Source organism: Ooceraea biroi, chromosome 4, assembly GCF_003672135.1.
Source record: "Ooceraea biroi isolate clonal line C1 chromosome 4, Obir_v5.4, whole genome shotgun sequence".
NCBI classification, from domain to species: domain Eukaryota; kingdom Metazoa; phylum Arthropoda; class Insecta; order Hymenoptera; family Formicidae; genus Ooceraea; species Ooceraea biroi.
Window position 1 is genome coordinate 13,090,855 of NC_039509.1, and position 15,717 is coordinate 13,106,571.

General features: G+C 42.0%; 2 protein-coding genes across 10 annotated transcripts; both read left to right on the forward strand.

Annotated features, from left to right (window-relative positions):
• The first annotated feature begins 53 nt into the window (after window positions 1-53).
• On the forward strand, window positions 54-8,007 carry LOC105278433 (probable ATP-dependent RNA helicase DDX5). Of its 5 annotated transcripts, none has more exons than XM_026968924.1 (7): window positions 71-130; window positions 355-469; window positions 1,667-2,877; window positions 3,192-3,251; window positions 5,266-5,496; window positions 5,624-5,785; window positions 6,133-8,007. In XM_026968924.1, coding segments are annotated over exons 2-7 (1,815 nt in total). In that variant the 5' UTR covers window positions 71-130; window positions 355-467; the 3' UTR covers window positions 6,282-8,007. The 5 variants fall into 5 exon arrangements, 4 of the variants coding, with proteins under 4 accessions (XP_026824726.1, XP_026824727.1, XP_026824725.1 ...); XM_026968923.1 differs by having other exon boundaries at window positions 73-130; window positions 5,624-5,791; XR_003406432.1 differs by lacking the exons at window positions 5,266-5,496; window positions 5,624-5,785; window positions 6,133-8,007 and adding exons at window positions 3,689-3,847; window positions 3,947-4,762 and having other exon boundaries at window positions 54-130.
• A 684-nt stretch (window positions 8,008-8,691) lies between these two features.
• On the forward strand, window positions 8,692-15,712 carry LOC105278412 (ethanolamine-phosphate cytidylyltransferase). 5 transcript variants are annotated; one of them, XM_011337489.3, is made up of 6 exons: window positions 8,692-8,956; window positions 10,621-10,758; window positions 11,570-11,749; window positions 11,885-12,311; window positions 12,561-12,781; window positions 13,385-13,545. In XM_011337489.3, the coding sequence occupies exons 1-6, from the start codon at window positions 8,910-8,912 to the stop codon at window positions 13,431-13,433; spliced, it is 1,062 nt and encodes a 353-aa protein (XP_011335791.1). In that variant the 5' UTR covers window positions 8,692-8,909; the 3' UTR covers window positions 13,434-13,545. The 5 variants fall into 5 exon arrangements, with proteins under 5 accessions (XP_011335791.1, XP_011335816.1, XP_011335781.1 ...); XM_011337514.3 differs by lacking the exon at window positions 13,385-13,545 and adding an exon at window positions 13,738-13,865 and having other exon boundaries at window positions 8,693-8,956; XM_011337479.3 differs by lacking the exon at window positions 13,385-13,545 and adding an exon at window positions 13,751-15,712 and having other exon boundaries at window positions 8,694-8,956.
• The last annotated feature ends 5 nt before the right edge of the window (window positions 15,713-15,717 follow it).

The window sequence follows — 15,717 nt, forward strand, 5'->3', positions numbered from 1 at the left end:
GTAGTACTCGAGTAGTTCGTGAAAGTGCCGCGAGGTGTCGCCTCGCACGTTCTCGAGTTTTGAACCACGCCGTGCGTGCTCCATGTTGCTTCACACCGTTGTGAACTTCCGGCGAAGCAGGCAGTAGGAGGTACGTATATTCGCCTCTTGCAAAATTCCTCGTAATTCCCGCGCGGTCAGGAAATTCTCTCCGGTACGGCCCGGAAATTAAACGCGAGCGAGAGCTCGATATCCTCTCGCGCCTCGCGATTACCGGCGAGTCGCGGGATCCCGTAATCGCGACCCGCGTAGGGACTACTTTTCGTCAGGCTTCGTGACGTCGGCCATGACTGTACGTTCGATCGTTCTTTCCAGCTGCCCCGTAACGGAGGAAGCGTGTGCTTCGACGCCTGGTCCGACTATCTCGGGCCAATATCACCACGCAACCCAGGAAACGTTCAGAAAATAACGGCACCATTCCCGCTATAATGTAAGTGTTGAAAACTACTCCGCGAAATGCGTCGCGACGCCCGTTCCGTTGCCGTTTCGTCATCGGCGGCTTGGCGTCCCGCTGTTCGGTTAGCTGGTACTCCATTTTGCGCGTACAATGGAGCACTTCCGCGTGCATCGACGCGTTACGACGATCGGGCTCGCAGCGGAGCCGCGAATCGGGCGAACGGAGCCCTGGGAGGAGAAAACGCATCGGCCATCCGATGCTCGATCTCCTCGTTGCGAGAAAGTCGTACGGGTGACGCAAGGTCCTTGAGAGATTCCTCCTGCGACTTTGGATCCTCGCACACACGTTTTGCGGAACGCGTAACGTGCCTACGCGAGTTCAGTTAATTGGACGCGCTCGCTATTGTTCCGCTTATTCTCCCGCAGTTTCTTCGGCAGTCTGTTTCGATGTGCCGTGTCCTCACAGATGCTTCGTCGCTGATGCTTTTTTATCTGAGAACATTGTCTGAAATGTATAATACTTGCAGGGTGCGGCAATAAGGATCAGACATAATGGCCTGTCCCTTGCGTACATCAAGGACGTGGAAAAAACAATTCTTCCATATCCTCGATGTATTACGAGAAAGACAAAAGTCGAGTCTCTCGAAAACAGAATCTTGTTTTCGAGAAACTCGAATTTTGAAATGCGAATCTTGATCAAGCACGTTATTCTACTATAATTAAGAAGACATTTGTTTCTCGAAAACGCGGAAACCTCGTGTGAACAAAATTATTCTACTTGCGACTATAAATTACAACTTATTTTTTTAATAATTTATAAAATTTCCTATTTTGGTTAATAAGCTGAATATTATCGAATAAATAAAATGCGGAAATATGAGAAGCACTGCGAAGAATGTTACTTAGTTTTTATTTGTTATTGTTTAATTGAATATTTTATATTTCTTAGTTGTGAAATATAAAATACAGATTGGTCTGTATGCCTATTTTATAATTATTGATCGCGTAAGAATATGCAAAACTCTAATATTATTCGGATTTTATTTATGAATTATTTTATTTTTTTATGTATATTATATTACACATAAACCTGACATTATTGAATATTACTAAATATATAATTTAATAATGGACAATCTAATTTTATAGACACGTGTACGCTCATAAAAAAACCTTTCCCGATGACGAAAGAGAATATAACCGTCCCGCTTTTGTTTTGCTTGTTGAAAAGGGCATACGGCGATCGCGATCGTGGTGACAGAAGAGGAGGCGGCGGCTCGCGCGGCGGTGGTCGCTTCGGCGGGCGAGATGGCGGGGGAGGTGGTGGCAGCAGGTTCAGCAGCGGCGGAAACCGCGATAGCGGCTTCGGCAGCAACAGTTTCAAGAATCGGCAGCCCGGCGAACGTCTGCGCAAACCGCGATGGGACATGAGCACGTTGCCGCCGTTCAGAAAAGATTTCTATCAGCCGCATCCGAATGTAATGGCGCGCAGTGTTCATGCCGTAGAGGCATATCGTTCGAATAAAGAGATCACCGTGAAGGGGACTAACGTTCCAGGGCCCAATATCTATTTCGAAGAGGGCGGCTTCCCGGACTACGTTCTCAACGAGATCCGCCGCCAAGGCTTCGGCGAGCCGACCGCCATCCAAGCGCAGGGTTGGCCGATCGCGTTGTCTGGTCGCGACATGGTCGGCATCGCGCAGACAGGTTCCGGGAAGACGCTAGCGTACATCCTGCCCGCGATCGTGCACATAAATCATCAGCCTAGATTGAGCAGAAATGACGGGCCGATTGCCCTGATCCTGGCGCCAACCAGAGAACTGGCACAGCAGATCCAGCAGGTGGCATCGGACTTCGGCATGTCGTCGCAAGTACGAAACACATGCATCTTCGGTGGCGCGCCGAAGGGGCCGCAGGCGCGCGACCTCGAGCGCGGCGTCGAGATCTGCATTGCCACGCCGGGCCGCCTAATCGACTTCCTCGAGCGCGGCACCACAAATCTACGTAGATGTACGTACCTGGTACTGGACGAGGCCGACAGAATGCTCGACATGGGCTTCGAGCCGCAAATTAGGAAAATTGTAGAGCAAATACGACCAGACCGCCAGACCCTCATGTGGTCGGCGACGTGGCCGAAGGAAGTGCGTAATCTCGCGGAGGAGTTCTTAACGGACTACATACAGATCAATATTGGCTCCCTGCAACTAGCCGCGAATCATAATATTTTACAAATCGTCGATGTGTGCGAGGAGTACGAAAAGGAGAGTAAACTCATGAAACTGCTGGAAGAGATCTCAAACGAGCCGGAAAATAAAACTATTATATTCGTGGAAACTAAGAGGAAAGTGGATGATATAACGAGAGCTATTAATAGATATGGATGGCAAGCGATTGGCATTCACGGAGACAAAAGCCAACAAGAAAGAGATTACGTATTAAACCGTAAGTATGCCATTGTTATGATTTCTCGTGACACCGGATCAAACAGACCCGCGTTTTTACTCGAGTCTCACTAAACTTTACTCATAAATAAGATTCTTGTTTTAACGGATAAATTAATTAATAATGCAAAAGCACATTGTGCAGCACTTAATATATTTTGTTTAAAAAATATTTTATATACGTTCGTATACCTTTACATATTTCAAAGAAGGAATATTAAAGTAATTTTTTAATTCACTTTATACACGTTTGCTCCCTTAATTTTACATTCAATTAACTTATTAGATTTGTAACGCAAGAGATGTTTGTTTCAGAGTTCCGGAATAGCAGATCCGCCATCCTAGTGGCTACCGATGTCGCGGCGAGAGGTTTAGGTAAGAATCTGCAGATATAGGTATGATGTAAGGGTCAGGCTGCGATGGTTATTTCACATTTGTGAGAGTCGTGATATTGCAATGTGGCAACGGATAACGGCATGTGCCAGACTGATTGACAATTACTCCATTACCAGTGTGGCTGGAAATAATTCGATGAATCCTTATAAGGAATTCTCCCTCTCCTCCTCTCCCTTTAGGAACAAGTAAACACGCTCCAATTTTGATTTCGGCATTGACACCTTTAATTTCGCTGATTTTACACGCTGGTTCTTTCTCTCTATTTTTTTTTATCAACTAATTGATCGGGAATTATACGAGCGCGTTCAAGTGATTAACATCCTTTACTTATTACGTCCTCTCAGCGATATCATTAATGAAGAGATAAGTTTGAACTTCTGTTAACTTCTTCTAAGTCTTAACTTCTTTTATTATAGAATAAACATAGGTGGATTTTGACGTTCTTTTGAGAGATCTTCTTGTACATGTGCGGATACGGTAACACGGTAACCGATTACTCTCTGAATTATGCGCACAGAGAAAGCACACGGTGTGTAGAAAGAACGTTAAAATATTTCAGCTTTGTGGAGCCAGGGGTGAGTAATTAGCCAGGTTTATCTCTTCCGATTTTCTATTCTCAGATCGAATCAAGTCCTGTCAGTCTGGTTTTAACGTGCTGTTCTATGTGTTTTCAGAGGCACATGCGGTGGAGTCTTAGAACTCTGCAGAGCTTGCTTTGGAAAATGTAATTGAACGGGGCGTGACTGCTGGTCGCCGCCCCCTCGCAACAAGCTAACATACGCTGTGCCTCGGCCCACCGTGCCACTCGAAAAACACTCTCACTCTGTACGGTCTCTGCGACGGTCCAAAGTATGGAGGTCAATAATGTTAGGGCGTCTAGCATGTGAGGAAAAAAAATGTGAGGGGGAAAAACGGATAGATGTTGTATTGCCGGCTGTACATTCGTTAGATTCGCAACAACGGGAAATTGCATCAAGTCGCGCTCTGCATTAATTGTGATACGTAATTGTGTTCTGAATAACCGATGATCGACCGTTTGATTTCGCGGAAGATTGAAAACATGGTGTCAACACGAAGACCTTTCATGAAGAGAACCTTTGTGGAGAATTCACTGTATTTTCATGGTAACTTTTGTAAATCTGGACCGTCGGGCAAAGTTCGAAAAAAAAAGGCAAATCATTAAGCGCGGCGGTAACGGTAGTGATCGCTCGAGTAGTATAGCTACGGCACGTCGAGACCGTCACAATATTGCGGTGCGTAATTCTTGATGCGTACAATTATTCGATGGGAGTACATGTGGGCGTTGAGTGGGAGAACACACGCAAGGTGCTCACTTGGTGTTCCAACCTCTTCACCGAAGCAATGTACAAGGACCAAATTTCGAAATAGCCAGCACAGATCCATACTTTGGTGCGGGAGAGATGGGTGTAAGTGTTGCCTATGAATAAAAATGTAGAGCTCGCTAAATACGTGAAGCGAGAATTCCATGAGAACCATCTGAGCTCTGATTCCTCTACATTTCCAAAAAATGTATTTACATTTCCAGCCCTAGTCGCAAACAGGTAATTAATAGCAGACTTGCTCTTTGTGGTCAACTTACTTGAGTGTTATGTGCGAATTGCAAATGGAACTAAAGTCACTTCGTTTTTCTTGTTTGAGATCACCTTTATGTTGTCATCTCTGTTCTTTTTACGTGAGTAACTTTAAAATACATTAGATCTATTAGAGACATTGTATTTAGAGGGAGGCGAGAATGGACGGGCGATGAATTTCGTTACTTTCATGTTGTGAGGACAAAACACAGCTTCACAATTTTATGGCGCGGAAAACTTGCTCAATAGAATAATTCGAGTGTAGACACCGTTCTTTAATTCCATTAGCAAAGGCAGTGTCCTGGTAAAGTGCTTGAATCAATTCGCTTTATAAGTCAATTGAACCACAAAGGAACAAGCGTTTATCGTGTGCCGCGATTATAATCCGCCGTGTCACGCAGATGTCGAGGATGTCAAATTTGTGATAAACTTGGACTATCCGTCCAACTCTGAGGACTATGTACACCGTATCGGGCGTACGGGTCGCTCGCAACGTACAGGAACCGCGTACGCTTTTTTCACGCCCGCCAATGCACACAAGGCTAATGACTTGATCCAAGTCCTGGAAGAGGCTAAGCAAGTTGTCAATCCAAAATTGTACGAGCTGTCTAGGAATCCTGGCGTCTATAAGAGTAAGTCTTGGTTGTTTCTTACTCTTGTTCAAATTTAAAAATAATTCCGTTTGAATGATTACGTGTCGCATTCTCTCCCTCTCTCTATAATTTCTAATGTTTTGTTATTGCATTAATTGATAATTAGGAGGACGCTACGGTGGACGCAGCGGAGGTGGTGGTGGTCGAGGATCCGGAGGTCGTGGTGGCTCACGAGGCTCCCGCGGTGGTCGCGATGCGGGAGACAGAGGAAGATTCGACCGTTCGTCCGGCGGCGCGAATGATCGCACCAGCAAATGGACCGGAAACGGTACCAGTAGGTTTTTCAAAACTCTAAAGAATGAGCCTTAATTTCTGTTAAACTGTTCAATTTATCCATCCAATTCTAATGATTTAATAAACTTGTAAGCCACCTTATTAATCTGATTTATTTAATTAATAATATCTGTCGGACTTCGTCCGATGAGAGATGTTACCGCGATCTATTAAGTGCACGGTGAATTGCGAGTAGAACCGTGGCCGAAAAAATTCACGAATATGAACAATGCGTCATATCCGTGAAGTACCGTCCACCGTGAAAAAAATCTTTGGCAGAGTGTTGTCTGAGAATGTCCTGCAAGCGCCTGTTTGGTAAACGCCAGTGTTTGCTTCGCACAGGTGGCCTGGGCGGCACTAATTATGGCGGCAGCAAATCGTTCCCGCAGAACAGCTTTGGCGGAGGCACTATCGGCGGTGGTTCTGGCAACTACAGTCAGAATAACGGCGGATACGGCGGAGGCAGTTACAGGCAACAAAACGGCTATTGACTTCGCATAAGCGGTCCTAAATGAATATTGTAACATAGTGAAGAGAAAAGAAAAACCAGGACATAGTGAATGATGAGTGCACTCGATGCAGCGAGAGATCTGTCTCGCGCTCGTATCTCTCTCTCTCTCTCGTGTCTCTTTCGTTGTAATCAGCCGAGCCGAGACGAGTTCTGAATCATCCAAAGTCCGAATTGTACTTTACGTTCAAGCTTACGTACATACGTCTCACCGAGGAAAAAAAACATTCGCATCTTTTCCCTTTTTTTTAGTACGCATGGAGCAAATCCTTAGCTAGTGGGAAAATCCATCTGTAATTTACACGTATTACATTTAGGATAGTTCCTTATCACACTTCTTAGGCAAGAAAAGCGGCTACTGCCGGGCACTGTAGTATTATCACATTGGAATAGGATAACAAATACTAGTTATAAAAATATAATAAATTAAATAATAAAGTTAAGTAACTAATGGAGTAGTGTATGAAGATATACGAGACCAGAACATTCACAAGGAACCAGGAACATTGCGTAACTAACTCGTGTAATTTTCTCATCTACTTTGACCTTTCTTCTTCGACGTTGTGTATCATAATCTCCTACCTTTACAACATTCTTTTCTCGATCTCTGTAATAGTATAATTTTATTTCCGAAGTAAGGGCAAACTTTGCGAAGTATATTTCGTTTGAAACGAACATATATATTATTTTAGGGACGTTCCATGAGCAAGAGGGAAGAAATGTTGAGAGAATGCAATATATTCCGAGGCATTTGATTTCTTCCATCTGCTCATGTGCTTTATACTCGAAGAGCGCGCTGAAGGTATTATTTATTAGTTGTAGAGCGAGCGTTCTTTTCCGCAGACTCGTAAATGTGCACGGAAAAACCTAATGATGTATACACCCTGCTACATTGCATTATGCACACGATGTATTTTCGCCGAGTTACGTTACTGTCGAGCGTGTGAATCACGAGTGCCGTCGCGATAATCTGTTGATGCTAGACCTGCCACGGAGCGCCTCCTTATCGGAAACGACGTCCGATATCGCTAGTAGTTCCAGTACGCATTATTGATAATTATTAATCACGCTATCATGGCTAGAACGCCTCCTTCATTCATTGGTGGATGAACGTTTATCGGGAATCAGGCGATCCGCGGTCAGAGTATGCTCCTCGAAATAAAAACGCCTCTCACTCTCTTCCCCCTTGCATACTCCGCCAAGGTTTATCACACAAAACGTGAAATAAAACGTCAGGTTCAGCAGATTGTTGTGTCTGCTAATCGTAATTCCTTATTTTGCCGCGATAAATAGGCTCTCGAGCCATGTATACATGTATCAGTGCTACGTGTATTAGTGGCGATGTTATAAGATATATATATATTGAAATGTGCAAAATTGTCGGTGTTTCTCTATTTCGTGTAATAATATTTAACGGTAAAAATAATCAAGAAAAAAATGGTCATTTTATTATATTTAGAACGTAATAATTATTATTTGTGAAATTACTATACCTGCTACATGTATATAACATTTCATCGTTTATTCAGGATTTTTCCAGAATTTTTTTCCTTTTTAGAGTTTTGGCATGATGAAGAGAAGTACTTTTCCGTAATGTTGTCACATTACTTTTGTGAAATGTAAATTTGCTTTAATAATGGAACCATTTTAATTTTAAAAAAGATATTCCGAAATTACAAGATATCAAAAAATAGAATTATAATTGTTTGGCAAAATTAATATCGTTTTCTCTATTCCCGCTATAATATATGCGAATCGAATTATACAGCTCGTTTGTAAGAACAGAAATATTTTCCACTTTCTTGGAAATGATATCTTTGTTTAGAACGCGCGATTCGATTTAATTCTTTACAAAGAACGGATCGCATGATCCATATATGAAGAAAACTAGCATCTATATATAAATCTATATAAATTAAAAATTAAAGTTTGCAAAAATATCAGTATCGGACAATGAGAAGTCGCGTGAGACGGAATATTCGGAACGGCGAAGACGTGATCATCTTCCAGTTCTATCCAATGACGCGACGAGAGGAATGCGGTTCTCGAATATGTTAAATATTCCGTTCGTTATCTCGACGATTGATTAATTCCCTTCCAACCTGCCGGCCAGTGGAAAACCACGCGATTAATTTCGCCGAGGCCGCGCTCCCTTTCACGCCTTTCGTGAAAACGAGGAATCGTTAGACGATCGATATCATTTTCGCGTGTAGCACGTATCGAAAATGAATGCGCATAAATCATGAATTTCCGTTGCCACGAACGAGTCGTGGGAATCATTCTCGCGTGGCCACGAGGCGCGCCGTAACGAACGCCCGTCCTTCGGTCCCCATCGCGCGACGACGACGACGTCATCGTCGCGCGGTGACACGCGCGGCGGCGGATTTTAAAAGCGACGCGCGACACGTCGACGCGCGCAGTCGGTCCTAGGAGACGGCCCGTGGTGCTCGTGTTTCTTCTCGATCTCTTCGCCTCGTACTTTTTCCCCTCGCTTCGAGGTTAATCTTCGCGGGCGACCGAACGACTGTCACCGGTGGTCACTCGTGTGATTTGGCGGTCGAGAGGAACGGTGCTCTGCGAAGCGGGAACCTTTCGCGCGCTCGCTTTCGTCATGACGGAGGAAAGCCGCAGGGAAGTCCGCGTCTGGTGTGACGGATGGTGAGTAGTCGAGTACCCATCTGGCGCGACGTGGAGCGTCCCTTCGCGCGCCCGAGTGTCAAAAGGGCCGGCAACGACGTCGAGCGGCTAGCTCGCCATGTGTGACGTGCCGCCGTCTCATCGGTCGCGACGTGCACGCGATAAAAGCGACGCCCACGTGCGTCAGTGCTCCGGTTCTCGGCGGCGCGACGTGGATCTCCTCGCCGCGAGCCTCGCCCGTGGGACGTGCGAGCGATCGATGGGACACCTCGCCGTCGCGCCACGTCTAACCCTCACAGACAAGACGGAGCGAGCGTAATCGCGTTCCCCGAACGTTCCCTCTCGGTCTACGTGCAATCGTCGGCGACGAAGGGAAGAGAGAGAAACGGAATCGTCTCGGTGCTGAAACTTTCTCCCGCCTCCCCGGATTCCTCCCTTCGCCCCGCGCAGTCGTCGATAATTTATTTATGTCAGTATTATGGATTTGTGTGACGAAGTGGCGTGACTTCGCGGTGTGAAAGAGAGCTCGAGAAGGGGAAACTCGTTTCGAGTGTGAGGTGCGCGTTAAGTTGGTCGAGGCACCGAACGACCGGATTTCACGCGCGACCACGGCCTTAAAGGGTTAATCAGCGTTATCTGGTTGGAGCCGGTGACATAATTCGGAGCATCATGCGTCTCCTCGCGTCGCCCCGCGTCCGGATAAAACGGCGCAGGCTGATACGTGGCCTTCGTTTCGGCACCGGCGCCGAATTCAAGCTGTTATGCCTCTAAAACGTGTAAATTACAAGCTATACAATGTACGAAAGAGGCTTCTTCCTTCTTCCTTGACTGAGCAACAGTATTAAAATATTGGAACAAATTATTCGCATATTTTTGTTGAATAGCACCGTCAGCATGAAAATCGTGCGAAATGATTTATTCGATCAGTGATTAAGCGTGATTATGCATAAAATACATAATTAAGAATGCATGAAAAATGTATAAAATATGCAAAAATTGCTGACATTCGTATATAATGGACTTGTTTGTGACTTATTTATGTTGATTTTACTTTTTTTGTCAGAATTTGTCAGAGTTTCCTTGAAACATGAGCCTGTTTTTCTGTAAACTTGTGTATCCGCATTTTCATGCACGAGCGCAGTATTATCGAGTGAATGATGAAATGTAAATGCAAATAGTAGTAAATTAATATGTCTTAACTCGACAAATTATAATGATTTCGCGGAAACGTCGGGTATGAAAATTGATACGTTATCAACGTTATACGGTTATACTTTAGTTTTCGCGTTATCGCGCGACCGATATAGTAATTATCTACGTAATTTTATGTTCAAGATCCGTTGATAGAATATACATTTCTTAAATGATTATTAAATTGGTCTTGATCGGAAATTCCGCGCAGATAAAATTGAAATCTTGCCCATCAAATTCAGTTGATAGATAAATATAGTCTAGATATATTTGTGTGTATATGTATATAACTATATATGTATATGTATATATTTTTATTTATTGATAAATTCGTGTTTTCTATACGTTTTCAGAATGAACATTGAATTTTCTATTAATGTAACTTGAATAATATTATCTACTTTCAATGTTTTATATGTATGTCACAATATTAATTCAATGATTATTTAATCACTTTAACCCTACATATACATATAACATGTTACTGATTGCAGTTATGATATGGTGCACTTTGGTCATGCAAATTCCCTGAGGCAGGCGAAAGCATTGGGCGATTATTTGGTGGTAGGCGTCCACAACGATGAAGAAATTGCGAGGCACAAAGGCCCTCCTGTTTTCACCGAACAAGAAAGGTATTTTTCTATTCTGCCGTTTGCTTCGTCAGCGGAAGTTACGTAAGGAATAATGATCGCTCGCGCGAGTTTGATTATCATCGTGGAACTGATTATTATGTATTAATGAATCTGTCAAATTCGTGCATTTACTTCCTTGACTCGCGTTGAATTGGCATTGCTAGTACATAAATATTTTTCATTAATTATTTCCTGTATTTTTCTCTAGTGTAATAAATGTTAAACAGTAGTTTTCATAATACTACTCTAATCTAACTATTGTTTTCATATATATTGTAATTATTGAAGGCAATTATATTTAATTAAATACGATCAGTAACAATTGACGATAATATGAATATTTTTCGGAATATTGTCACGAACATGAGTCATCAGAACACAATTTATGTTTTTCTCATGCATTATGTATGATTGACATTAGCGATTTTGACGCAAAAATGTCTTAGTCATTATATAGAAGATGTTTGCATGAGGTCTTCCAAATTACTGGCTAGAAATGTTAAAAAATTAATATATTCCACAACCATATCTTAGAACTGATAAACAATTCTGAAACCTTGACATTTTAGGTCAATGTCTTGCTGCCTAAGGAAAAAGCAATAGCTAAAGAACACAATAACATTACCATAAAAAAAGAACCTTGCCAGCAAAATAATTTATTAATCTTGCCATAATTCCTTAAAGAAACATTTCAAATCGTCTGTTATTTACGAAATTTTTGATGAAAAATCGCTCAAATGTATGGATGACAGTAATAATGATAACGTAATTTTATGAATAAACAATATCAGCGAATTAATTTTGTTTATAGATACAAAATGGTGCGCGGCATCAAGTGGGTAGATGAGGTAGTCGAGGCTGCACCTTATGTCACCACGTTAGAAACATTAGACAAGTACAACTGTGATTTTTGCGTTCACGGCGACGACATCACGATGACGGCCGACGGCGTAGACACGTATCACTTGGTCAAGACGGCCGGTCGTTACAGGTACAGTTCCACGTTCCATTTGAGAAAGAAAAAAAGAAACAATACGTCGTAAAATCGCTGAATGAAAAATTATACGATCGAATAAACAGGTCTGAAATCGCGCAACCGTCTTACGAAGACCTTCGATGATTTCAGAGAAGTACAGCGGACGGCTGGCGTCTCGACGACTGATCTTGTAGGACGCATGCTGCTGATGACGCGACAACACTTTCGGCAGGGCGACAATGAGTACAGTGTCGACAGAGAACCAAGCAAGCGCATGGGCCAGGACCGGAGTGCGCGGAGTCCGTGGACCGGCTGCTCGCAGTTCTTGCCGACCACCCAGAAGATCATACAGTTCAGTGACGGCAAGAGTCCGCAGCCAGGCGACAAGATCGTGTACGTCGCAGGCGCGTTTGATCTCTTCCACGTTGGCCACCTGGACTTCCTGGAGGTTGCCAAGAAGGAGGGCGATTATCTTATAGTCGGCTTGCACACGGATCCCGCCGTTAATCGGTACAAGTGTGGCAATCATCCCATCATGAATCTTCACGAACGTGTCCTCAGTGTGCTAGCGTGTAAGGTGAGTCTCGCTTCTGCTAGTTATGCAACGCAGAAATTTAATAGTAAATCCGCGGAGAAATATAAATTGTTAAATAATTTTTAATGTTAAACAATTTTAAATGTTAAATAATTTTTTTTAGTTTTTGTGAAATTACATTTTTATCGGCTGAAGAATCAGTTCGTGCTGTTTCACGTTTGACAATGAAAATGAATTCTGCCCGAATGAATGTCTTCTGGTTTCTCATTTCATTTGTCTTTGGGTTTACAGTATGTGAACGAGGTCGTAATTGGCGCACCGTACGAAGTTACGAGAGAGCTGATGGAGCATTTCAATGTTTCCGTCGTGTGTCACGGGCAGACTCCTATAATGCCGTGCGAGGACGGTTCGGATCCGTACGCGGAGCCCAAGAAACAAAGTAAATTCAAATTACTGGATAGCGGTAACGACATGACGACGGAAAAAATAGTCGAGAGGATCATTCTTCATAGGTATGTATTGCCTTTATTAGAATATTTGTCTATGAGACAAAGAAACTTTTTGGCAGCAATTCTATATGTTCTACGCTTTATTTTATAATTGCATAATTAAAATTTTATATTTTCTTTTATGTTTTCTTTTCTGTATATATATTAATATGTTGTGCAAATGGTTTTTAGTATCTTGAGTAAACGTTTTATATCGAATTTACGTGTCACTTCAAACATCCTCAATTTGATTACGTAAAAAGTGAGATATATTTCCGCAAGATTTTTTACTTGATACCTTCGGTATAATCATGCGATCGAGATACGTGTATGATAATTATTTGAGCAAGTACTGACATATATGTATACACGTTACTATCACCACCACATGGATGATACATTATCGCAATGTGATTATATATCGTATTAACTTTCATTCTCGAATCACCATATCCGGTTAGATATCTGCGAAATTGAAGTATAAATATGTTCTTAGAAAATATAATGCTCTTCTATAATGCTTATATTTGCGCCTGTAAATTGCAAAAGTTGGATATTTTTAGTTAATCAAAAAAAAGCTTTAAATTCATATATTAATTTTTCGTATTTTACTTTCTATCCCCTTAGGCCGAACGAGCTTTGTACAGTTATAAAGAATTTCAACAAACGTTTTTAAATATTAAATCGCAATTTGTGATATTATTCCTTTTATTTCCATTTATTAAGCATTTCGTTGATGGTTGTTTTGTATTCCTCATTCAATTTGCAATAAACGCATGTTTTACTTACTTTGCATTATAATTTGTTATCATCCATTCATCTAATGGGATATGCACAATCTCTTCCGCAATATTTTTCTTGAGTTCCATATTACGCTCCACTTGTCATCACTCGCAACCGCACCGTAGTAGTAAACTTTTCGGTGACAATTGCATCCGACATATCCCAGCGAACATGCTCCTATCACCGTGTTGATCTAGCGTCTAATTGCAGGTTGGAATACGAGGATAGGAATTTAAGGAAGGAGAAAAAAGAGCTTGCTGCTTACGAAGCCCTCACGAAGTCTAAGAGAAATGACAGGACTGAATAATTACTTGTTTCGGTTTCCCTTTCGCTCGAACGTGCGCAGAGTGTACACGTGTGATAATTAAGATCTTATAACAATCATTATGTAAATATGATATCACACACCGACACTTAATTTATTAATTGTTTCGAAATGCCTTACACAGAGCTGAAGCAGATATTTATAGTCGTTCGATGTGCTAGAAGCGCCGATTTTACGATACGGAGAAATCAGCATTTATTTGTTGTAATGTGCAACAAAACAAAACAACAATAACTGTGAAATGGGAATATTTCATGTGCAAAGTGTGCCAGAGTTATCGCCACTTCTTCATTTCTTTATTCTTATGCCAGTCTTGAATCTATTTTTCCTTAGTAGAAACATGAATTGCTTACTTAAAGTTTTCAAGTAGAAAAGAACAGAAAATTAAGTATCATTTGCTGTTTACTTCTTAAATCAAAATTAGCTTTTCAATTTTCTGACGTTCTTGCCGTTCAGGGATGATGAGACAAAAGACTTGATGCTATTAATAGGTACGCGATTCTTTTCTCTGAATCGATTCTTACATCGCGAGAGATAGAGCTCAAGGCTTTGGGTCCCGATAAGTGTGTGCACTGTGTGTTCGTTATCACGGTGCTATCTGCACCGTGACAAAGAAGAATATTAAAAATGAAACGACTTAACCGTCGGATTTACTTTCTAGTCGTAGGCGACAGTTCTGGAGCGCACTCGGCATATATCTCTACATATCTAAAGATTAAACCTTAAAAGGTTTATCTTATAGATACATCGCGTGTTACGGGCCTTCGAGTATAAGTATGCGTAGCAATTATTGTTCTACGGAACGCGATGTTGAGTCGTTGTGATGTCGTTGCTTAACTCAGCTGTTGAAAATAATCGTAATTATTGTGTAAGTAATTGTGCGAGAGACACTTTACAGGAACAAAAAAAAACAGTTTTATCGTCAAATTGTTGAATTTCAAGGATTTTTGCACGTGCACCGTTCTCTTTCGCGCGCGGTCGTTCCGTCGTTTTACATTTACTCTATCATCTGTTTTTTATATGTTTCTCATGTATGTTAGAGATTATTATATTTGCTGTTCGATTTTTTGTTCGAAATTTGGAAGCTTTTGAACAAACGCAGTTGAGTTGAACTGAAAAGCGATGTTCGGTCTTCAGGAAACGATTACTTCTCATCGTGCAATAAATTCTATATTCTTTTTTACATTTACGAAACTTTTTATGCGAATTACACAGCGAAAGCGTGTCTGAGCGCAGCTCGTAAGCAAGTGTATCCCGTACATTCAGAAATCATGTAACTATTGGCAGGCTAGACGAACTTAGACTCGATTCGGTCTAATTAATCGGAAGTTCCTAAAAGCGTTTACAGATGCCTACCGTACGTTTCGCGGCGATGCGATTTTATCCATTACTGACACTAGTAGTTTTATGCTGGCTGAATACCGAACGGTTCACAACAGACACATCCGGATGTGTTTCGTGAGTAGATGTAGTAAGTAACGCGTCGACTAACTCGCTACGCGGTGGACAGATTCATCGAACGAATTACTACGACGTGTAATTTAAGTATTAAGATTTTCTAATGCGAAATTAGAGAGTACCGTACACCCGAAAATATATCAGCGGAGCCAAAGAAGTTAGATTTTAGAGCGCGATAGACTCGGATAGACTGAGTAGATGAATAAACAGCCTGGAACACCTCATGTAACGAAACAAGTTCCTCCATACGCGGACGGCATGTACGCCGATAAATTTATAACGACAGTTGGGATTTATGCAGGAATATTGTACAGTTAACGTGATTTTCTACAGGAGAGAGTCGACGCTGAGAAGAAATTGTAATGCGCAGAATATATATATATATATATATATA

Excerpts from the sequence above, each read along its gene's own strand:
- LOC105278433 (XM_026968923.1), top strand. Across the intron at positions 2,878-3,191 it reads AAGAGATTACGTATTAAACC|AGTTCCGGAATAGCAGATCC; the intron begins GTAAGTATGCCA and ends TGTTTGTTTCAG. Across the intron at positions 3,252-5,265 it reads TGTCGCGGCGAGAGGTTTAG|ATGTCGAGGATGTCAAATTT; the intron begins GTAAGAATCTGC and ends CGTGTCACGCAG.
- LOC105278412 (XM_011337479.3), top strand. The coding sequence starts at position 8,910 with ATGACGGAGGAAAGCCGCAGGGAAGTCCGCGTCTGGTGTGACGGATG. Across the intron at positions 8,957-10,620 it reads CGCGTCTGGTGTGACGGATG|TTATGATATGGTGCACTTTG; the intron begins GTGAGTAGTCGA and ends TACTGATTGCAG. Across the intron at positions 10,759-11,569 it reads GTTTTCACCGAACAAGAAAG|ATACAAAATGGTGCGCGGCA; the intron begins GTATTTTTCTAT and ends TTTTGTTTATAG.